Source organism: Eurosta solidaginis, chromosome X, assembly GCF_040869045.1.
Source record: "Eurosta solidaginis isolate ZX-2024a chromosome X, ASM4086904v1, whole genome shotgun sequence".
In the NCBI taxonomy this organism is placed as follows: Eukaryota; Metazoa; Arthropoda; class Insecta; order Diptera; family Tephritidae; genus Eurosta; species Eurosta solidaginis.
In genome coordinates this window covers 9167088-9192615 of record NC_090324.1, presented here as the reverse complement: position 1 = coordinate 9192615, position 25528 = coordinate 9167088, and the positions used below count along the sequence as shown (strand labels likewise).

Here is a 25528-nt window from a genome sequence, read left to right as displayed (position 1 = left end):
CTTTGTGACTCAATAACGCAAGAACGGCTGGACCGATTTGGATGAAATTTTGCACACATATAGCCAATAGTCTAGAAGGATCTACTAGCTATATATTTTTCAAAAGGGGCGTGGTCCCCGCCCCCTAGGAACAGTTATAATTTAATTATTATATTTTTTCGTCTTTGCGACTGAATCACGCCAGAATGGCTACACGGATTTTGATGAAATTTGGGACACAGACAGTAGTCTACTAGCGAAATTTTTTTCGAACATGGAAAGAGGGGTGGGGGTCCCACGACCCCTTCGAGAAATTATTTTTCATAATTTTTACACATTATAACTTTACGTATACTGGCCTTCACCAATATCACAGACTCAAGGGGTCAAATAAGTCGAGGGCTTACAAAGTAAGCAGTGACACCCTCCGCCCGCCCCCCTTTATCTCACCCTCTGGTGTAAAATCCATAAATTGTTATAACTCAATCTAAATTTTCTCCTAAATCAACAGTTTTTGGTATCTGGTACATACAGAACGAGATCTAGACAATTTTGAAGGAACGATCAGTGGTCCTCTCCTCTACTCCCGCCATCCGCCCTCCATCAATTGTTTTTATTAGCACGCTTTTATTAGCTTTACCTGTATGTTTCTATCTAACTTTTTATTCGCTCCAATGCGCCTGCTGCCTTATTAACATGGTTTTATAATTAGCTTCACCTTATTTGTAATCCCGTAAGGGTCATATCGAGACCCTTCCGGGATCATTTCTGGATGGTTTTCGGGATCGGTCCGGGATTACGCCGGGGTAATTTCGGGACTTTTTCGGGACTATTTCGGGATCATTTTGGGACCCTTCCGGGATCATTTCTGTATAGTTTACGGGATCCGTCCGGGATCCCGTCGGGGTTATTTTGGAACATTTTCGGGACCATTCCGGAATCATTTCGGGACTATTTCGCGATCATTTGGGGACCCTTCCGGCATCATTTCTGGATGGTTTTCGGGATCCGTGCGGGATCTCGTCGGGGTCATATGGGCACTTTTTCGGGATCATTTGACGGCTCTTCCGGCATCATTTCTGGATGGTTTTCGGGATCCGTCCGGGATATCGTCGGGGTCATTTGGGGACTTTTTCGGGATCATTTGGGGGCTCTTCCGGCATCATTTCTGGATGGTTTTCGGGATCCGTCCGGGATCTCGTCGGGGTCATTTGGGGAATTTTTCGGGATCATTTTGGGGCTCATCCGGCATCATTTCTGGATGGTTTTCGGGATCCGTCCGGGATCCCGTCGGGGTCATTTCGGGACTTTTTCGCGACTAATACGGGATCATTTGGTAACCCTTTCGGCATCATTTCTGGATGGTTTTCGGGATCCGTCCGGGATCCCATTAGGGTAATTTCGGGACTATTAGGGGATCATTTGGGAACCTTTCCGGCATCATTTCTGGATAATTTTCGGGATCCGTCCGGGATGCCGACGAGGTCATTTCGGGACTATTTCGGGATCATTTGGGATACCTACCGGCATCATTTCTGGATAATTTTCGGGATTCGTCCGGGATCCCGTCGTGGTCCTTTCGGGACTTTTTTTCGACTAATACGGGATCATTTGCGGACCCTTTCGGCATCATTTCTGGATAGTTGTTGGGATCCCGTCACGGTCATTTCAGGACTATTAGGGGATCATTTGAGGACCTTTCCGGCATCATTTCTGTATTGTTTTCGGAATCCTTTCGGGATCCCGTCAGGGTCATTTTGGGACTTTTTCGGGGCTAATACGGGATCATTTGGGGATCCTCTAGGGGTCGTTTCGTGACTTTTTCTGTTTTATTTCGGGATCATTTGGGGACCCTTCCGGCATAATTTCTTGATGGTTTGCCGGATCCATCAGGGTAATTTCGGGACCATTTTGGGATCATTTGGGGACCCTTCCGAGATCATTTCCGGATCCGTCCGGGATGCCGTAGGAGCCATTTCGGGATTTTTTGTTACTTTTCCGGGATAATTTTTGGACCCTTCCGGGATCATTTCTGGATCTGTGCGGGATCCCATCTGGGTCATTTCCGTACTATTTCGGGATCATTTTGGGATCCTTCCGGAATCATTTCTGTATTGTTTTCGCGATCCGTCGTTGATTCCCTCGGAGCCATTTCGGAACCTTTTCTGGAGTATGTCGGGGTCATTTGGGGACTTTTTCGGGATCATTTGGGGCTCTTCCGGCATCATTTCTGGATGGTTTTCGGGATCCGTCCGGGATATCGTCGGGGTCATTTGGGGACTTTTTCGGGATCATTTGGGGGCTCTTCCGGCATCATTTCTGGATAGTTTTCGGGATCCGTCCGGCATTCCGTCGGGGTCATTTCGGGACTTTTTCTCGACTAATACGGGATCATTTGCGGGCCCTTTCGGTATCATCTCTGGATAGTTGTCGGGATCCGTTCGGGATCCCGTCAGGGTCTTTTCGGAACTATTGGGAGATCATTTGAGGACCTGTCCGGCATCATTTCTGGTTAGTTTTTGGGATCCTTTCCGGATCCCATCAGGGTCATTTCGGGACTTTTTCGGCATCATTTAAGATTGGTTTTCAGGATTCGTCCGGGATCCGTCAGGGTAATTTCTGGACTTTTCCCAGACTATTTCGTGATAATTTTGGGACCCTCCCAAGATCATTTGTGGATGGATTTCGGGATTCGTCCGGGAACCCGTCAGGGTAATTTCTGAACTTTTCCGAGACTATTTCGGGATAATTTTGGGACCTTCCCAAGATCATTTCTGGATGGATTTTGGGATCAGTCCGGGATGCCGTCAGGGTCATTTTGGTATTAGGTGATCATTTGAGGACCTTTCCGGCATCACTTCTGGATGGTTTTCGGTATCCGATCAGGATCCCCTCGGAATCATTGCGGGACTTTTTGGGGATCATTTGGGGCCCCTCCCAAGATAATTTCTGGATGGATTTCGGGATCTGTCCGGGATCCCGTCTGGGTCATTTAGGGATGCGTTCGAGATCCCGTCAGGGTCATTTCGGGACTTCTTCGGGACTATATCGGGATAATTTCTGGATGATTTATGGGATCCGTCCATGACCCCTTAAGGGTCATTTCGGGACTATTAGGTGATCATTTGAGGGCCTTTCCGGCATCACTTCTGGATGATTTTCGGTATCCGTTCGGGATCCCGTCGGAATCAATGCGGGACTTTTACGGAATCATTTGGGATCCCTTCCGGAATCATTTCTGGATGATTTTCGGGATTTGTCCGGGATCACGTCGGGGTTATTTCGGGACCTTTTCGGGGCTAATACGGGATCATTTGGGGATCCTCTATGGGTCGTTTCGTGACTTTTTCTGTATTATTTCGGGATCATTTTGGGACCCTTTCGGCATAATTTCTTGATGGTTTGCCGGATCCATCAGGGTCATTTCGGGACCATTTTGGGATCATTTGGGGACCCTTCCGAGATCATTTCTGGATCCGTCCGGGATGCCGTAGGAGCCATTTCGGGATTTTTTGTTACTTTTCCGGGATAGTTTTTGCACCCTTCCGGGATCATTTCTGGATCTGTGCGGGATCCCATCTGGGTCAATTCCGGACTATTTCGGGATCATTTTGGAATCCTTCCGGAATCATTTCTGTATGGTTTTCGCGATCCATCGTGGATCCCCTCGGAGCCATTTCGGAACTTTTTCTGGAGTTAGTCGGGATAATTTAGGGACCCTTCCTGGATGGTTTTTGAGATCCGCCCGGCAGCCCGTCAGGGTCATTTCGGAACCTTTTCGGGATCATTTTGGAACACCTTCAGTGATCATTTCTGTATGGTTCTCTGGATACGTCTAGAATCGTGTCGCTCTCATTTCGGGTTTTTTTGGGACTATTCGGGGAACTTTTGGAGACCCTTTCGGGGCATTTCTGGATGGTTTTCGGGATCCGTCCGCGATAGCGTTGGGGTCATTTCGTAGCTTTTTCTGGATAATTTCGGGATCATTTGGGATCCTATCAGGTTATCAGCTCATTTAGTTCTTTTTTTTACTCAATTACAAAAATAAAATGCATTAGACAGAAAACAAAATTTTAAACAGATAATAAGCAGGCTAACGCGAATAGCCCATATATTTAAAATTTTCCTTGCGGACAGGGCCGCGGGTAAAGGCTAGTACTTAATAAAGGAATTCAGTATTTTTCATAAAACGTTGTACTTCTTGATCATATAAAAAAAGTAACTGGGTTATATTGGTTCAATTACAAACAGTTAGATTTTATATTGTTACCAGCGTTGCCGGTTTCTGGGTAATTAGCTAAATTTGGGGAATTTCGAAAGCGCGTGGGTAATTTTCGGGAAATATTTTATATTGTTACCAGCGTTGCCGGTTTCTGGGTAATTAGCTAAATTTGGGGAATTTCGAAAGCGCGTGGGTAATTTTCGGGAAAGCCCATCTTTATTACCTATTGGCGTGATTACCTTAAAATTGTCCTTAGTAGCTTTTACGGCTTATACAAAAATGTTTAAAGTGAACAACAATAATACATGTCGAAATAGAAAATATGGGTAAGCCGAAAGTCTTCCTTTGTCTTACCTTCTCAGAGAGGAAGCAAAGAGCAGGAAAAATAGGTGTGAAATATTGTTGAATTATATTTAGTATGACACCCACCCAATTTTCATTGGAAACTAAAGACATGTTCCAAAGTTTTATCAGCAGGAAAACTTTGAGATTCATAAATCTAATATATATTATAAATGGGAAAGTTTGGATGTTTAGATGTTTGGATGTTTGGATGTTTAGATGTTTGGATGTTTGGATGTTTGTCCAGACGTTTGTCTTTGTGACTCAATCACGCAAGAACGGCTGGACCGATTTGGATGAAATTTTGCACACATATAGCCAATGGTCTAGAAGGATCTACTAGCTATATATTTTCAAAAGGGGCGTGGTCGCCGCCCCTAGGAACAGTTATAATTTAATTATTATATTTTTCGTCTTTGTGACTGAATCACGACAGAACGGCTACACGGATTTGATGAAATTTGGGACACAGACAGTAGTCTACTAGCGAAATTTTTTTCGAGCATGGAAAGAGGGGTGGGGTCCCACGACCCTTTCGAGCAATTATTTTTTAATAATTTTTACACATTATAACTTTACGTATACTGGCCTTCACCAATATCACAGACTCAAGGGGTCAAATAAGTCGAGGGCTTACAAAGTAAGCAGTGACACCCTCCGCCACCCCCCCCCCCCTTTATCTCCTCCTCTGGTGTAAAATCTATAAATTGTTATAACTCAATATACATTTTCTCCTAAATCAATAGTTTTTGGTATCTGGCACATACAGTTTATAATTAGCTTCACCTTATTTGTAATCCCGTAAGGGTCATATCGGTCATAGCTTTCGGGATCCGTCCGGGATCCCGTCGGAGTTATTTTGGGACATTTTCGGGACTATTCCGAAATCATTTCGGCACTATTTCGCGATCATTTGGGGACCCTTCCGGCATCATTTCTGGATGGTTTTCGGGATCCATCTGGGATCCCGTGGATCATTTGGGAACCCTTTCGGCATCATTTCTGGATGGTTTTTGGGAACCATTTCGGCATCATTTCTGGATGGTTTTCGGGATCCGTCCGGGATCCCAACAGGGTAATTTCGGGACTATTAGGAGATCATTTGGGGACCTTTCCGGCATCATTTCTGGATAGTTTTCGGGATCCGTCCGGGATGCCGACGAGGTCATTTCGGGACTATTTCGGGATTATTTGGGATACCTAACGGCATCATTTCTGGATTGTTTTTGGGATTTGTCCGGGATCCCGTCGGGGTCATTTCGGGACTTTTTCTCGACTAATACGGGATCATTTGCAGACTTTCCGGCATCATTTCTGGATAGTTGTCCGGATCCGTTCGGGATCCCGTCACGGTCATTTCGGGACTATTAGGGGATCATTTGAGGACCTTTCCGGCATCATTTCTGGATAGTTTTCGGAATACTTTCGGGATCCCGTCAGGGTCATTTCGTGACTTTTTTCGGGATCATTTAAGGATGGCTTTCAGGATTCGTCCGGGAACCCGTCAGGGTAATTTCTGGACTTTTCCGAGACTATTTCGGGATCATTTTGGGACCTTCCTAAGATCATTTCTGGATGGATTTCGGGATCTGTCCGGGATGCCGTCAGGGTCATTTTGGGACTATTAGGTGATCATTTGTGGATCTTTCCGGCATTACTTCTGGATAGTTTTCGATATCCGTTCAGGATCCCGTCGGAATAATTGCGGGACTTTTTCGGGATCATTTGGGGTCCCTTCCGGCATCATTTCTGGATGGTTTTTGAGATTCATCCGGCATCCCGTCGGGGTCATTTCGAGACTTTTCTCGACTAATACGGGATAGTTTGCGGGCCCTTTCGGTATCATTTCTGGATAGTTGTCGAGATCCGTTCGGGATCCCGTCAGGATCTTTTCGGAACCTTTCCGGCATCATTTCTGGATAGTTTTCGGGATCCTTTCGGGGTCCCATCAGGGTCATTTCGGGACTTTTTCGGCAACATTTAAGATTGGTTTTCAGGATTCGTCCGGGATCCCGTCAGGGTAATTTCTGGACTTTTCCGCGACTATTTCGGGATCATTTTGGGACCCTCCCAAGATCATTTCTGGATGGATTTCGGGATCTGTCCGAGATGCCGTCAGGGTCATTTTGGGACTTTTTCGGGATCATTTCAGGATGGCTTTCAGGATTCGTCCGGGAACCCGTCAGGGTAATTTCTTAACATTTCTAACACTATTTCGGGATCATTTTGGGACCTTCCCAAGATCATTTCTGGATGGATTTCGGGATCAGTCCGGAATGCCGTCAGGGTCATTTTGGTATTAGGTGATCATTTGAGGACCTTTCCGGCATCACTTCTGGATGGTTTTCGGTATCCGTTCAGGATCCCCTCGGAATCATTGCGGGACTTTTTCGGGATCATTTGGGGTCCCTCCCGAGATCATTTCTGGATGGATTTCGGGATCTGTCCGAAATCCCGTCAGGGTCATTTAGGGATACGTTCGAGATCCCGTCAGGGTCATTTCGGGACTTCTTCGGGACTATATCGGGATCATTTCTGGATGGTTTACGGGATCCGTCCAGGACCCCTTAAGGGTCATTTCGGGACTATTAGGTGATCATTTGAGGACCTTTCCGGCATAACTTCTGGATGATTTTCGGTATCCGCTCGCGATCCCGTCGGAATCAATGCGGGACTTTTTCGGAATCATTTGGGATCCCTTCCGGCATCATTTCTGGGTGGTTTTCGGGATTTGTCCGGGATCCCGTCGGGGTTATTTCGAGACCTTTTCGGGGCTAATATGGGATCATTTGGGGATCCTCTAGGGGTCGTTCGTGACTTTTTCTGTATTATTTCGAGATCATTTGGGGACCCTTCCGGCATAATTTCTTGATGGTTTGCCGGATCCATCAGGGACATTTTGGGATCATTTGGGGACCCTTCCGAGATCATTTCTGGATCCGTCCGTAGGAGCCATTTCGGGATTTTTTGTTACTTTTCCGGGATAGTTTTTGGACCCTTCCGGGATCATTTCTGGATCTGTGCGGGATCTCATCTGGGTCATTCCCGGACTATTTCGGGATCATTTTGGGATCCTTTCGGAATCATTTCTGTATGGTTTTCGCGATCCGTCGTGGATTCCCTCGGAGCCATTTCGGAACTTCTTCTGGAGTATGTCGGGATAATTAGGGACCCTTCCTGGATATTTTCTGGATGGTTTTTGAGATCCACCCGGGAGCCCGTCAGGGTCATTTCGGAACCTTTTCGGGATCATTTTGGAACACCTTCAGGGATTATTTCTGTATGGTTCTCTGGATACGTCTAGAATCGTGTCGTTGTCATTTCGGGTTTTTTTGGGACTATTCCGGGAACTTTTGGAGACCCTTTCGGGGAATTTCTGGATGGTTTTCGGGATCCGTCCACGATAGCGTGAGGGTCATTTCGTTACTTTTTCTGTATAATTTCGGGATCATTTGGGATCCTATCAGGTTATCAGCTCGTTTAGTTCTTTTTTTTTACTCAATTACAAAAATAAAATGCATTAGACAGAAAACAAAAAGCCCATATATTTAAATTTCTCCTTGCGGACGGGGCCGCGTGTAAAGGCTAGTACGATATAATTGCGATCACAAGAAAGCACAAACAAGCCAAAAAATAAAATGAACTTCTTACTATTTCCCGGAATTTTGCACCATCACTTGCGAGCTATTACTTAAAAAAATAGAAATCCATAATTTCGCGCTTACGATACAATCGCTAACAGAGTTTGTTATAGTCAAAATTTAATTAGCTTCAATTTATTTTAGAGCTTCAAGGTAATTTATAGCCGTTATAAGTTCGAAGTTAACTTATTTTGCCTATCGCTAAGCAACAAAAATATTTATTCGATGAAATTTTGGGGAATTTAAAAGTGTTTTTTGGGTAATTTGAGAACGACAACACTGGTTGTTGCATCTAGTTACATGCCAACATTCGTATAAGCTATTATTCCCAGTAAGAAAATACTCTGCAAAAACGTATGGGTTAAAACTTAATAAAAGTTACTCCATGTCTCACCGACCTTTTACCAAATATAAAATATAATGTTTTGTTGGTTTTATTGGTCTGTAAATATTAAATTGTTATATTAATTTGTCATATTCAAAACAGGGTTTGTTATTTTCGTAAAATAATAAATAAATATAAAAAATTATGGAAAAGTTTCCAATCAATAAAACCTACTGAAAAATCATAACCAATGGTGATTTATTATTTGGCATATATATTTTTTGTAACTATACGGTGTGTTTGGACAAGTAACTTGGTAACTCGAGCAAGTTTAAATCGTAATAAAAAATTTTCTATGGCTGACCAATTTGTGAAACGTCAATTTTATAACCAAATTAAACACCATTTCATATTGTATTCTCTGTTTAGCTGCTTTTCTAATGTTAAATGATTTTGTAACATTTTTGACAATACTTGTACTTGCTGAATGTCTACATATGATTGTTTATTTTGGTGATTAAGTTAAAGGTATTGTATTTGGTGCTGTAAGCACGTTTTGCGTTGTTTACGTCTATAACGTCTATATGTTTATATTTAGAAGCATAAAAATATATTTTAAATAAAAAAACTACTTAAATAATAAAATTATTAATTAAGAAAAAAGATGTTAAAACTATTTAATGAAAAAAACTTGTATTGTACGGATTTTAACTTGCGAGCGCACGCTTTTTAGGCCTCCCTCATCTGCGTTATTACAGCTTTTCCTGATATGTGACAAACGTTGTACTTCAGCTTTACGCCTTCTGCGCGCATTTTTCGACTGTGATGCCACGTAAGTTAAAAATAATTGTTAAGAAAGCATTATGGAATAGCCAAGTTGTTAGTGCAACCGGAAAAAATTGTGGAAAAATATAAACGCATTTTCTTCATGGTTAGGGGTTAAATAATTGACATACTACTGACAAATTATAAAGAATAAGTAAACAATTAACTGGCCTAATTTTTTTTTGGAAATCTATGTGTACAGGGTGTCTAGACAAGAAAATTGTTTTTACCTTGAAAACTTTAAATGGCCATAAAAAATTTTCTATGGCTAACCAATTATTGGGACCCTCTGACCAATTATGACCAAGTAGTGACCAATTATTTGGCATACTTTTCTATTCGAAAATCCACCGATAGGGTGTTAACATATTTTTTTGGAAAATCTATGTACACAGGGTGTCTAGACAGGAAATTTGTTTTTACCTTGGAAAACTTTAAATGGCCATAAAAAATTGTCTATGGCTGACCAATTGGTGGGACCTGCTGACCAATTATTTTGCATACCTTTCGATTCGAAAATTCACCGATGGGGTGATAACATCCTAGCCGGTAACACTTTCGATAACAAGAAAAACTTAAAAAATTTATTAAAAAGTTCCTATGGCTGACCAATTAACTAAACCTTTTGACCAATTATGACCAATTAATTGGCATAATATTTTTGGAAAATTTATATATACAGGGTGTCTAGTAAACTGTGTCGATTTATTAACCGATATCGCGCCATCCACTACGCATACCCAAAAAAATTATTTTCGAGCCTACGAAATTTTCATGTATACCCTGTGCGACCCAAAAATGGCCGCTAAAACGTCGATAACAGTTTTTTTGGGTCGACATTGTATACATATAAAAATTTTTTTAGTAGGTCATGAAAAAAGCTTAAAAAATCAAAGTCGAAAAAGAGTCAAAAAATGAAATTTCGCAGGCTCGAAAATTATTTTTTTGGATATGCGTACTGGAACTTTTTTTCCTGAGCCCAAATCTTATCGAAAAATTGATGGCGCGATATCGGTTAACTTTCGTCCATACAAATTGACCCACCCTGGTGTCAAGACAGAAAAATTGTTTTTACCTTGGAAAACTTTAAATGGCCACACAAAATTTTCTATGGCTCACCAATTAGTGGGCCCCGCTGATCAATAATGACCAATTATTTGGCATTCTTTTCGACCATGAAAATTTTAATATTTCCATAAAATTGTTTCTAATGCTGACCAATTACTGAAACCTTCTGACCAATTGTGACCAATTAGTGACCAATTATTTGGCTTTTTTTTTTTTTTTAGAAAATTCCAGAAATGGGGTGCTAACATCCCTGAGCCAATAACAAACCTGCTTGAATTCACAACTCATGTCTCAAATGGGTTTCGAGAAACATGCACACGGATGTTGTATTCACAGTTAGTAAAACGTTTGAAAAAGAAAGTCACTAGTTACTTGTTCATAAACTTGATATGTTGGGCGTTCAACCAGGTCTCACGCAATGGATATCTTCTTATCTTCTGGACAGAACTCCAATAGTAGTCTTTAAAAATGCTCGGGCAGCCGCGAAAAAGGTCTTTTCTACAATCATATCTGGACACATTGGTCCATTGGTACGACATCAACTATATGCCACTTAGTCTAAAAAAATGTATGTCTTCTCTCGTAGATTACTCCAGCCAGCTTCCTACAATCTTAACTTTTTTTATTTTTTTTATTTATTGATTTATTACGGCCAAAAAAGCCTAATTCATTATATAGTACAATTTACAAAATTCATAATTGTTTTTAAAACTATTTCATTAAAAAGAAATGAGTAAATTCATTGTACATATCTATATTTTTACAATATAGAAATAGTTTTTCTATAAACATAACAACGTTTTCACAGTCTTTTATCTCTGCTGGTATTTCATTATACATTTTATAGCCTACGTATTCTAAGGACTTTTTTGCGAACTCGGTTCTAATTTTAGGCAGTCTTAAATTTCTGCTACTTCTAGTTCCATAGTTATGAAACTCATGATTGTACTGTATCCCATCACTCAAATAGTTTGGTAAAATTCCCTGTGTTATGTAATGTATAAACTTCAAAGAGTAATAACAGATTAATTGTTTAATACTAAGCCAATTTAACATAGGAAGCATAATACTTTTAGATGTTCTATAAGGCATTTTAGTATCAAATGCATTGCTTTGTTTTGCTGTATTTGGGGCTTATTAATTGACGTATCATTTGTTGCTAGTAGTATTGTTGGGCAGTAAATAAAATGTGGTTCTACAATTGATCTATATACTAATATTTTGTGATGTTGGCTAATATGCTTACATGTTGGATACATAAAACCTATTTCTGTGCAATTTTCTTCTCTAAATGATTCATATGTTCTGTGAAACTTAGTTTCTCATCAATTATTACACCTAGTTACTTCATTTGATCTACTCTTTCATTGGTTTTTATTTTCAGACAAGATTGGATTAAGTTATTATGGTTCTTGTGAAATATCATATACTTAGTTTTATCAATATTAAGTTTTAGATTTCTGCTGCACAGCCACTTATATAAATTATTTAAGTCTTCTTGTATTTTCATGACAGCGCAATCTACATTTTTGTCACTAATACTAACTAATGCATCATCCGCAAAAAGACTTATTTGACAATTTCTCAAACAAGTTTTTATATCATTGATGTAAATTATAAACAGTATCGGAGCAAGTACTGAGCCTTGTAGCAGCCCAATGTTAACATCAACCACCGATGAAACTGCGTCTCCAATTACCGCCCTCTGCTTTCTGTTACTCAGGTAACTTTGAAACCATTCCAAAGCTTTTCCCTTGATCCCAATTTTATCCATTAACTTCAGCAATTCATTTCGATCGATTGTTTCAAACGCCCTCTTTAAGTCTAAGAAGCAAAATACGACTACCTTTTTATCAGCAATAGCCTCTTTCCATTCTGCAATTACCATATTCAATGCTGTTTTGCAGGAGTGGCCTTTCCTGAAGCCTGATTGCTCTGGTATGATTATATTATGATCGTCTAGGTATGTTACTAGTTGCTTTTTCACCACTGTTTCCATAATTTTTTCAGCAATAGGTAGGGTGTTAATCGGACGCAGCTCGCCAGGTTTTATTGTATTTTTTACTGTTGCCACTGGTATTTTTGTGGATATCTTCCAGCAGCTGGGAACAATGCCACTATCAAACGATTCGTTTATAATGTCCTTATATAAGTGTGTAATGTAAACCATATACTCCTTGATAACACCTTCTCACAATAGATTTTTACCGCCATATTTGTTTTTAAATGATTTTGTGATGTTCATTATATCTTATAACTCGATACTGGTGAGCTCAAATGTTGCTACCGAGTTGGTTGTTTCACTTTCTGTTTTTTAAGTATTATAGTTTTTTTGTATATTTTTTAACGGCATTATAATCATCCCAATGACCAGTGCTAATCACAATTTTATATAACTCAAATTTTCTTTTATGTAGTACTGTTAGTTCACGGTCGTACCACTTATTTCGCAATTGTATATTGATCCTCTTCTCGTATGTTAACGTTTGCATGGCTTCGGACAAGATATCATTCAAAGCCGGAACCCTATTTTCTATTTCATTCTGCAATATTTTGAAGTAGGTATTTGAAAGCAGATTGTCTCATGATCAGATATTTTATATTCGTTGGCACATTCAATTTTGATCTGGTCATTATTGGCAAATAGTAGGTCAATTTTTGTAGCTGAGTGCTCCGTTACTCTCGTGTTAAAATCAATTCTTTGTATCATGGCCATTTGTGCAAACAAACTTGTAAGCTGGTTAGAGTACGTGGATGTTACATTCATGTTTATATTAAAGTCCCCAATAATTGGATTATTATCCGAGCCTTTAAGGTGCTCTGTGACGATCTCATTTAAATATTTAACAAAATCTGCATCGCTACTAGCTGCAGCTCTACTAGGTGTGTGATAGATTACACTAAATTGCCACTTTAGACCACATTTTTTAATTTTTATAATAATACACCACATGTTCATGTCGAAAGACTTATTGCATACAACGTTGAATTCTACTTGTTCATGTATATAAAATAACATACCACGCGTGTGCCTACTGTGTGAATCACAACGCATTAATTTATTTGTAGAAATATTTAACTCGGAGTCCATTATATTATCTGTTGTACAAGTTTCGGGGCACACTACTGAGGCTGGTTGTTTAACTTCGATAAGACGTTCTAGTTCTACTTTATTTGATACAATACTATTAATATTAAGATATATGCACTTCAGGATACAGACTTCCTTATTACGTGTAGTATACGCTTTAGTTTTCTATGATATAGTCACATTATATTTGGTTTGTTGCTAGTATCCCATATGTTTTTACCTAACATTCAGCTTCTGCTGATATACAGGGCACAATCTGTCCATAGTATCGTGGTTTATATCTAGTCCCATATTCAGGTCTTTGTTTGCTCTAATGCAGTTGATACATTTATTAATTGCTGTCTCATTGCATTCTTTGGAAATATTTGCGCCACGACATATAGTGCACACTTCCGTTTCTTTACAGTCTTTAGCTTTATGATTGAAGCCTTTGCACAACACAAAACCTGCACTGCATCGTAGACTTTGCTTCGCTGCCATCCTACATTAAGCCTTTCCTGAGCTAATATCTTCGCAAACTCTTTGACATTCAATTCTAGAACTGCATTGTAGTAAATATTTTCATTTTTATTTACTTGGTATAACTTTGTAATTTTTATGTCGGTTTGGCTTAAGCAATTATTTTGTCTTTTAATCCTTTGAGCAAGCTCCTCAATCTCATATTTGTAACTTATTCCGGTTATAAGAACAAACGGGTTAATTTTTTTAGGGATCGTCACCTCATAATTATTTCCAATATTATTTTCAATTACATTTCTTATTTTCTCTCTCTCTACATTATTTGCACTTTCTACGATTCCCACTCCATCTTGTCACCCACTATGTTCATAATTTGTAACTCTTTGGGATCAACTTTTGAGCTAAGTTCTTTTTTAGTTTTTCAACTTCCTGTTTGGTACTAGGCTTAATTATTAGAGGAACCACATTTCTTAGCTCTGGCAACTCTTCTTTTTTTGATTTGGCACTTTTTACTGCGTTTGCATATGAAAGTCTGGCATCCCCATTTGTATTTTTTCTTATTTCTGCTCATATTTTCTCATTTTCTTTAGTTATTGCTTCAACCATTTTCTTGTTACCTTCTTTGTTGTTTTCAATTACCTTAAGTACCTGCTCGCTGTTTTGCTTTAGAACATCAGCTATGGCACGGAGTTTATTTACTTCTTTAGCACTTTTCTCACATGCCTCTTGAGCTTTTTTCATTGCCTTAATTCTTTCAGCAAATGCTGTTTCTACCGCCTTCAGTACTTGCTTAATTTCGTCTTCATTTTTCTTCAGAGAAATATCGAACTCGTTTCTATATTCAGCTAGCTTTTGGCCATTTTGTTTCACAACCATTTGCATATCTTTAAGGATGTCATCAACGTTACTTATGCACTGCAAACAATCATCGTACATAAACCTAAGCATCGGAACCTCACTCAATTTATCTGTGCTGTATTGGTCCAAGCCAGCGCATTTGCTACTTAAATGGAAATATTTCCCACACACGCCTTGACAACGGTTTTCGCCACTTCTGTCCGAATGGTGCCTTTGCACCTGTCACATCTTGCTTCCATCCTTCCTCACCAACAACATCAATTGCTTTCTTGTACCTGTGCTTATTTTCAATTAATACACTAATTTTTAAGCAAGATACTTTCGAGATAACAATTTATTTAATAATTTAACAAAATTTTCGCAAGAGCATCCAAAATTTACGTCTTTCTCTTTTCAGAGTTGCCAACTTTCCTTTTCTTATGACTAAAATCTTGAACAGGTATACAATATAATAGACCTTGTGGTTAATATGATCAGCAAACTTAACTCCAACCTTCATATTATTGCAACTGTCAATAGGGCTGGAGGTGTTCTGGCGTTTGTAAAGCGATGGTCTAAAGAATTTAGCCACCCGTACGTTAATAAAGCTATTTTTACATTACTCAGGCCGATATTAGAATATGGTGCAATAATTTGGAACCCGATATACCAGGTCAATATTGATCGGCTAGATTTAGTCCAAAAAAATTCTTACTTTTCTCCTTAAGAGATTTTCATTGGGATTCCATTTATGATCTGCCACCTAATACTAATCGCCTGAAACTTATTAATCTCCCCACGCTTGCTAGTCATAGGGAAATGCTTGGAATCGTATTTATGATTAAATTACTAAATGGATCGGTCTCTAGCTCATTCTTGCTGAGCGAAGTAAAATTGAATGTGCCTTCCCGGCTGTCAAGACATTTTAAACCTCTTTACCCAAAATACTGTAGAACAAGTTTTGAATTAAATCCGCTGTTTGTGTCAAAACTACAACTCCTACTTTAGCACATTTGATATGTCGGGCTCGCTATTAGCATTGAAAAATCTGTTCTTTCCTCTCTTAATAGCACTTAATTGTATTTATTAACATATTCAATTCAATTCCTACTAATTCTATTCATATTTCTAACTGCTTCTTTATTTTTATGTATACTAATTAATAATACAGCACTTATCTTCCTTAGCTGATGAGGTTTCCTCTGTAGATGAACAGTTTTAGATCTCGACGGTTAATAAACCACTGCCTTACAACGACTTGGCTTGGAGAGAAATAGCCTGGTTTCATTGGACCACTTGAGGGCAGTGCGCTGTCAAAATGTCCTTTAAATAAAAAAAGATGAACTTTGAAAGATTTATTAAAGTGGTACTGCCATCTCTAGGCCAACGCTAAGCAGTGACGTGAATCCACATCAATAATTCAATCATTATGTCTGCACATACGCGTGCACGCGGCGGAGAAGCAACGCACAAGCACATGCAGATATCTTATATGAAATGCTCCTAAAGATATGCAATTGTGATTGTGGAAGTGTCGCTCACACATACAAGCGCATGGGGTATGGGAGAAGCTATAAAAATTATACATCTGTAGTTGTAGCTGAGATATTTATAACTAACTAGAAAAGCCTAGAAATATGCAACGAGGAGGTCGGACAGTATAAAAGGGCGACAACAGTGGAGGCGAGAGATCAATTTCATTTAAGCTATCAGTCAGTTTGGTTATTAGGCAAGCTAGTTACAAAGTATAAGTGTTATTGTGAAGTACTTTAATAAAGGCAATTTTTCCATTAATCAATATTGGAGTTATTTATTCAACAGTTTAGGGATACGAGCGTTAGTAGAAGATTTGGTGTCAGAAGAGGAATTGTTGAATAAATTCCGAAGACTTCGGATACATCTTGGACATGCCAAAGTTAAGTGAATTGAAGATCCAGCAACTCAAGAAGGAGTTGCAGAGCCGTAGATTGAATACAACCGGCATTAAACTAGAACTTCAGGAACGACTATGACAGGCAATGGAATTAGAAGGAATTGACGTGGAAGAGTACGACTTTCATCTTGATGGTGAGGAGACAACCAAAATTGAAGAGAAAAATGAAACATCGCAGACAGTTACGAGCACAGACTTGAACATGATATTGGCTGCAATATCTGCACAAACATCGACAGTAACATCAATGTCGTCGCAAATGTCATCTCAACTGGAAGAACAGAAGACATATATGGCATCCCAACTGGAAGAGCAGAAGACATATATGGCATCCCAACTGGAATCACCGGAAACGCGTATTTCAGAATTGTCGACACAGATTACATCAAAGATGGAAGAACAACTAAGAGAACAAGAGGCACGCATAACAGCACAACTCGAAGCGCAAGAGGCGCGTCATCAAAACTCGAAGCGCGCATGGACGAGAAAATAACGCAGTTTGAGGAAAAAATCGAGGCCGAGGTGGATGCTTTGAGAGGTCGCATACAGGAGTTGCAACTAAATCGCCCAGCTGTTTCAACGAGTAATTCAAAGGTAAAAACACCATCCTTTGACGGTTCTGTTCCTTTCCAGGTCTTCAAGCTACAGTTTGAGAAGACCGCAGCAGTAAACAACTGGAATGCGGAAGATAAAGTTGCTGCACTGTTCGTGGCATTGAAATGGCCTGCAGCGGAAATCTTACAGACGATTCCAGAGTACGAACGGAACAGTTATGAAGCATTGATGGCTGCTGTAGAACGACGTTATGGAAGCTTGCATAGAAAACAGATATTCCAAATTGAGTTGCAAAACCGTCACCAAAGAGCGAATGAGACTTTGCAGGATTTTGCCTCGGATGTTGAAAAGTTGGCACATTTGGCAAATGCGGACGCACTCGTGGAGTACACCGAGAGGGTAAAAATCCAGAGTTTTATAAATGGCATACGGGACGTAGAAACGAAGCGAGCGACATATGCAAACCCAAAACCCACATTCGCAGAAACGGTATGCCATGCACTGACTCAAGAAACAGCGTCGCTTTTGAGTAAGCCCGCATACAAAGCTCATCGCGTGGAAGTGGAAAGGCCAGATTGGGTAGACACAGTTTTGGACGCACTGAAGGGGTTACAACAGAAAAATGCCGGAGTTATGAAGTGTTTCAAGTGCGGTAACCCAAGTCACATTGCACGTCATTGCAGCACCGGTCCTGGTAGTTCCAACTTGGGTGGCCTTAAACGCAAAACGGGAGGATATGAGCAACAGCGTGCCAGATGTAAAAATCGAGAGATAGCTCCAGCTGTTGAATTTCCTGTGATATCTGTCTCGCAAATTGGAAGAAATTCGAGTAGTCTTAACGTCAGTGGAAATGTGGATGGCAAAGAACGTGTACTGACTGTCGATACGGGCGCATCTCATTCCTTGATACGATCTGATTTGGTCAACAGGAGAGTAAAGCCATTACCTGGAGCAAGATTGCGTACGATTACTGACGAGTATAACCAAGTCCAGGGAGAAGTGGTATGTGAAGTCTTAATTGCGGAGGTCATGGTTCTACACAAATTCGTTGTGGCAGAGATCGTTGATGAAGTCATATTGGGAGTGGATTTCTTGGTTGACCATGACATCAGGATCGATATGCGGGGAAAGATTATGTGCTATGAGAACCAGGATGTGCCACTTAACTTAAGTTTGGAAAAAGGGTCAAGCAGTAAGCGAGTGCTGGTGGAGGAGATTCGACAGATACCACGAAAGTCAAGGAAAGTAGATCAAGCAAAAGTTGATGGAACAAATGGGCCAAACAAATCAAGACCGAAGGTACGTGTGAGATAAACACTGGCATTGAAAAGCGCTAACGGACGCACTAAAACCAAGGAAAGAATTTCGCAGAAAGAATGCAAGGGTGGTTTCAAACCAGAACACACTACTGTTGTGAAGCGTTGGAACGATACTGATTATGCAAAGCAAATCCGTCAAGCGCAAGCTCTACGAAGTAGTTCATTGGCCAAACAACAGAGTGTGAAGGAACGAACCAGGGTAATGAGAAGTACGATGAAACACAGGTACGATGAGAACAATAATTCGGAAGGTTTCTTGGCGGGAGATTTGGTATTGTTATACAACCCTCACCGGCGGAAAGGTGTTCCATCCAAATTTCGGTACAGTTGGGAAGGCCCGTACAAAGTTGTGAAGAAGATCAGTGATACCATCTACCGCATACAAGCCACTGAGAAACCACGGAGTAGAAGAGTGGTACATTTGGAGATGCTAGCGGCATTTAGATCGAGAGATTTGTCTGATCGGGACGATCAGACTTAGGTGGAGGATAGTGTTAGGAATGTTGGCGGCACTAAGGGGTACTGCCATCTCTAGGCCAATGCTAAGCAGTGACGTGAATTCACATCAATAATTCAATCATTATGTCTACACATACGCGTGCACGCGGCGGAGAAGCAACGCACAAGCACATGCAGATATCTTATATGAACTGCTCCTAAAGGTATGCAACTGTGATTGTGGAAGTGTCGCTCACACATACAAGCGCATGGGGTATGAGAGAAGCTATAAAAATTATACATCTGTAGTTGTAGCTGAGAAATTTATAACTAACTAGTAAGTTCTGGAATTAGAAAAGCCTATAAATATGCAACGAGGAGTTCGGACAGTATAAAAGGGCGACAACAATGGAGGCGAGAGATCAGTTTCATTTAAGCTATCAGTCAGTTTGGTTATTAGGCAAAGGTTATTACAAAGTATAAGTGTTATTGTGAAGTACTTTAATAAAGGCAATTTTTCCATTATTCAATATTGGAGTTATTTATTCAACAGTTTAGCGATACGAACGTTAGCAGAAGATTGCAAATAAGGGGGATTGCAGTAAATTCGTTGCAATATTTTGTGCCGAGACATGTACCATAAATGAAATTTCAAGTCCAGAGTTAAATTTACATGTCTGCAAACCAGTGCTTAGCAACTTACGGTGTGCTGATTTACCGTCATAATTAAATTGATTATAACATTAAATTCAACAAAGCAATGGATGAAAATCTCGTATGTATTTTTAAACGGTTTTATTAGTGTAGCGGCCGGTCGGCCGTTGTTTACGAATTTTGTAATTAAAATTTAAGTAACCAATAATAAGAAAAAAACTCCGATAGGTGGGGCATGGATCGAGATATTAAAACAAAATCGTATTTGTGGTCCGATTTGGCTCTTATTTGGAACACACAATACATACATGAATAGAGAGCGACATGTAAAAAAATAGCCGCCAGGTGGCGCAACGATCGATATATTAAAAATACTCCGATACATATATTCCGGTAGAAGTGACATCAAAATACTTTGTAGTTCAAGGAGGGGCAAGCATACGTGGCGCTGAGTCGAGTAAAGCCTTTGGAGGGATTATGTATTGAGGACTTAGGTTGCAAAAAATTGTCAGGAAAGAGTCCTTGTAATAATGAGTCACTAAATGACCTAAATAGAATGAGAAATAATAGGCAATTAAATAAAGACTAAAAACTTTAAAATAGAAAAATTTAAAAAATGTGTATATTAAACAGGTTTATTGAAAACAATATTTACATTATGTAATAATAATATTACAATCTAGAAAATAATTAGGTAGGTTCTATCTACTATTCATCACACTCCTCATCAATCTAGGGCGTTGATCAGAAAATTAAATAAAAATGTGATGCGTAGCATAACCTGAATAAGGTTCAATTGGTCTTACTTATGACTATCAATAGAAATTTGACGCGTCCAACGTTTTTATTTAATTGTCTGATCAACGCCCTAGATTGATGAGGAGTGTGATGACTAGTACCTAGGAACTACCTAATTATTTTCCAGCTTTTAGTACTATTATTATTTAATGTAAGTATTGTTTTCAATAAAACCGTTTAACTTAAACTTTTTTTTAAATTATTTTATTATTAAATTGACTTTAACCCAAAATCGCAAACCGGTGTGGTTTATCACCCCTAGCACAAGTGATGCCGATTTTATAAACTATTCACGCAATGGCCTAGGTAGTACTTGTGAACTGTCTGAGAGTAATATTCTTGTAGGCGATTTTAATATCAATTAGAACAATAGCTCAAATTGTTTTACTCTTTTCAAGTACTGACGATATCGTCTGTAAAAGGTAAGGCTAAGTTTATGTCGAGCGCAATCGCATCGCGCGATGCGACGGGAAACGCTCCATCGCTTATTAAATTTTCGCTAGCGTTATCGCTGGCGATTGAGTGTTTATAGTAGAGCGAAATCGCAAGCGATGGAATGCTCAACAATATAACTCCACATCTTTTTATTCACGTTGTGGCAGTGTAGAGAAAGCAACATGCGTACATTAACTCGTAAAATTTTATTATTAGAAAATAGCTATTTTTTACGAAAAAAATATTTAAAAAGTATACATAAAAAAAATATCAAGTGCATCCAATCGCCAATCACCAAGGAAAGAAAATATTGTGGTGAATTCCATAATTTACATGTACGCCTGTTACAATTTCCTGAAAATTTAAAGAGTATTATCGCATGAGCAAGGAAACTTTTGAGTACATCTTGAAAGAAATATCGTCAATGATTGAAAAAAAAACCAAAAACCAGAAAATACCAATCGATGCTGAGGAAAGACTGTCACAGACAATTTGGTAAGTAGTAAATATCATTAAGACATTTTCTTAAACATATTTATTATTATATACTATAAAATGAATGCTCTCGTGTAATTTTCACATTTGATGATAGTTATGTTGAGTTTGAGGAACTTCATCTGTAGAATGAAACAGAGTATTTAAATCGTGCTCTATATTTATCGGGATGTGGCTGGCAGAATCAATGAATGAAGTTGCGGTAGAGCACGCAGTTTTGCGACCACTATATTGATTATGTTCTCCATACATTACATCATAAAGTACCTCTTGTATTTTCATACGTAATTTCAACTTCTTGCGTTCATCCATATCTTTCATATACTTCTTAAAGCTCATTAGGTAATGATAATCATCGTCTTCCATATTTTTGTCGTTTTCTAAGAGCATAAGTTTTATTTTTTCTAACTCCAAAAATTCCGAGGCATCCTCATTCTTCCTTTAATAGTATCAAAAAGTTTCGTAAATTTTATTTTTTTTTATAAAAGCGGTATTCATGTATAAATTGCCATGCATTGTGAAATGCCAAAATTTAGTACCTACTGCTATTTTCATGCTCAAGAAAAATTTTTCTTGAATGTTTACTTTTGATCTGCGTACAGCGCTTAATAATACCAAAATGTAAGCTTTCGATTTCAAAGTATTTTCGAAAGTATGTATGTATTCTGTTTTTAAATACCTTTTGTATTTTTTATTTGGACTTTTATCATCACTGGGTGTGTACATTTCATACTTATGTTTAAAGACACAGAGTGAAAATTTCTGAAAGTGATCACCGAAAAACGTCATAATTTATTTTTGAGCAACAAAGATATTATTTGATAGCTATCGATAATACAAATTCTCGTCTTCGATTTTTCCAAAAAATACTGTATCCTTAATTATCGCCATTTCAATTTTCTTTGTCCTTTTTCTTTTAAAGTTGAATAGCAGCCGATAGGCTACACCGATTTTAACAATTCGGTAAAAGTCTAGTTAAGGGGTTGATTACTAATACGCTTCCAAAAACATCGAGAGAGATGTCAAACGACGCGTATTGAACTCAGTATTAATAATCCGTAGGCCGAAAAGAAAAATATTAACTCATTCAAAAGATATTAAACAAAAACCGAAAAATGCCCCGCGGGTCCCTCCGAAACCGGGGGTGGTATCCATAGTCTATTTGTGGATATCACCAAAGCATTTGACACAGTGGATCATTCCATTCTACTTAATAAATTATGTTATGCCGGGATTCGAGGATTCATACATGAGTGGTATGTATCTTATCTTACTGGTAGGAAACAACACGTTAGAATGAGCGGTGTTCTAAGCAATTCTAATCCAATAAATATTGGCATTCCTCAGGGTTCTGTGCTGGGTCAAATTTTATTTCTAATATATATTAATTCAATTTTCGATATGCCTTTTGTTGGAAAGGTCACTGCATTTGCAGATGATCTTGCTATAGCCTATAGATCGTCGAATACTTTGGATCTGGTAGCCATCATAAACCACGATGTACATCTTTTAAGATCCTGGTTTGCCAAACACAAGCCCGTGGTCAGCAATAAAACCAAGCTTATGTTTTTTAGTCTGAATGCAAGAAATCTGCAGATGTAAATATTGTTTTTCATTCCGCAATTTGTGAACGCTTTGCACTTCACGAGCACTTGTCCAAGAATTTCCTGCCCGGTACGTTTGATCGGCTTGCTACTTGTAGCAGCAATTGTTTCATGATTGACACTGTTGAGAACTTCCAATACCTAGGAGTAACTGTCGACCAGAATATGAATTGGGGCTGTCACACATCCCGTCTTAAACAATATCTCCAATATTCTTTACGCTGTTTTTATCATCTAAGAAGTTGCTGTTCTAACTCTACTCTTAAAACGGTCTATTATGTTTTATTTAATTCTAAATTAATGTATCGAATCAGCTGCTGAGGAGGCGCTACCCTGAGCAAAATTCAACCTATATTTGTTTTGCAAAAATGTGTTATTAGAAAATTATCTAATGTTAATAGATTGCATCCCTCAATAGAGCTTTTTAGAAGTCTAGCGATTCTTCCAGTAAGAGATCTTTATTATTTTAAAGTTTTAAACATTTTTTTCATAAGGTGTGGATACCTACATAGTATGAGGTCGGAAACCTATAATCTAAGGACAAACTCACATCCTGTTTAGTCCTGTGTAGTTGTACCTTCCTCGCGAACTACACACTTTAGCAAGTTTTATACGATAGTATCTAGAAAACTTTTTAATGCACTTCCTGCCGAAATTGGTGCCTTACGAAATTTCCATAATTCATGAAAAAAGTGAAGCCCTTTCTTTTGGGCCTTTCGCATACCGAAATCGAAGTTTTGCTGCGGACCAATTCATAAACAGTTTTTAATTAACTAATTTTGTCTTATATTCATTGCTTTCCTCTGTATTACCTTTATCTTTACAAAAGCTCTATTAAATGCGTTAGTTACATAAATAGATTTATTTATACCTATTTTCAACATATAATTATAATTTTTAACAGTCCACCCCACTGTATATTCAATAAAGATGACATTTGGCACTATGTTAAGTATAACATATACTTATATCTAGATGTACTTATCTATAAGTTGTAAGATTTTATGTTTAAACTTTGTGTTGCATAGTTTGTAATATTGCGAAACTTGTACATAAATAGATATAAGTAAAATGCTGAATAAAAATGAATGAATGAATGAAATGAATGAATGAACATCATAATGTAGAGGGAGTTTGCATGCAAACGTTGGAACAAGTTGAAAAAAATTCACTTAGAAGAGTCCATTCCCAAAGGCAGCACAATAGAAGTTCTGAATCAGCAACAAATATAAGAAATAATTTCAAAGAATATTTTGCTCAAAAAACCGTTCATTTACCTGAGCTCATGCTGGCATGCATATTCATACATATGTACGAAAAAGCAAGAGAAGAAAAGAAACAAAGAACCGTTTATGTGTACAAACCACAACAACGAAGCGCGATTTTGGTAAATTTTTGTTAAATGCAACAATAAATAAATAAAAAAATAAAGAATATTATTTAATATATTTACTCACCTTCAAAGCCGCATTCTTTTTCTACATCCTCCCAAGGTTTTTTAATTTTATTTCGATTGTGGTAATCTGCATGACGCAAATTCCACAAACACTGCTTGTCACGTACCTTTTCAATAAAAACATCCATATTTTTTCGCTAATTTCGCTCAACTGAATCAAAGTATTTTGGTTGCAAATTTTCGTCGCTTTTTTCGCTTGTAATCGCTCAATTCGCTATACGCTAAATCGCTTTGTGATAAACATCTCCATATACACTCATATAATTTATCGCTAACAGCGATTCTCGTCGCATCGCGCGATGCGATTATGCTCGATCATAAACTTAGCCTAAGATGGACACAAAATATCAGATCATGAAACTATCAAATTTAAAATTAAATGTAGCCCTAGAGTAAAAATGAGAAGCATTAAAAAATTTTTCATGGAAGTTTTATAATACTGAACCACTTAATAATCAATTGCGGTTGTGTGATTTCAGTAACTTTAATATAACTGATTTAGAGTCCAAAGTGTTGCAGATTAATAAGAGTGATTTGAATGACATGTAAAACTTAACTTACGAAAACTTAATTTTTATCTCTTGTAAATACTTTTACAATTCTATGTCCAAATTTTAAATTAAAGTGCAGCAAGGATATGTCTTTGTATAAGGACACATTTTTCGCCAATTTTTGTTCATTTACATAAAGGAAGGGCTTAAAATTTGTTTATTTTATTTTTATTTTCTACTTTTTAGTTGTAGGTGGAAAATAGTAGTGCCTTATTTATTACAGGTGAAAAACTTACCTTTATTAATTCAGTATGTATACGATACTTGTTATGAATTGAGTGGAATTGTTGACGTCGGCTCGGAATCAACTCAATAAATAAACACAGCGCAGAGTTACACTGCTTAGTTGAATTCATAATTTATGCAAAAGTATACCATAAATTAAAATAATGTAGATATCTCAGTCCATAATTCATAGTCTAGCACAAACTAGAATTCATTTAAAAATCGATTGGAAGCTTCACCCTGTTATGTATGTATTTTTTAAATATCTCTAAGTAT

The 25528-nt window shown here is 38.4% G+C and overlaps 2 protein-coding genes across 3 annotated transcripts in view; one reads left to right on the top strand and one right to left on the bottom strand.

Moving 5' to 3' along the window:
- Wnk (Wnk kinase) overlaps nt 1–25528 on the top strand; it is a 1618425-nt gene that overhangs the window by 1469649 nt on the left and 123248 nt on the right. The window lies entirely within an intron of this gene.
- On the bottom strand, nt 21498–24604 carry LOC137234344 (uncharacterized). The gene is made up of 2 exons (XM_067757934.1): nt 24474–24604; nt 21498–21855 (listed from the first exon to the last, which is right to left on the bottom strand). The coding sequence occupies exons 1-2, from the start codon at nt 24602–24604 to the stop codon at nt 21498–21500; spliced, it is 489 nt and encodes a 162-aa protein (XP_067614035.1).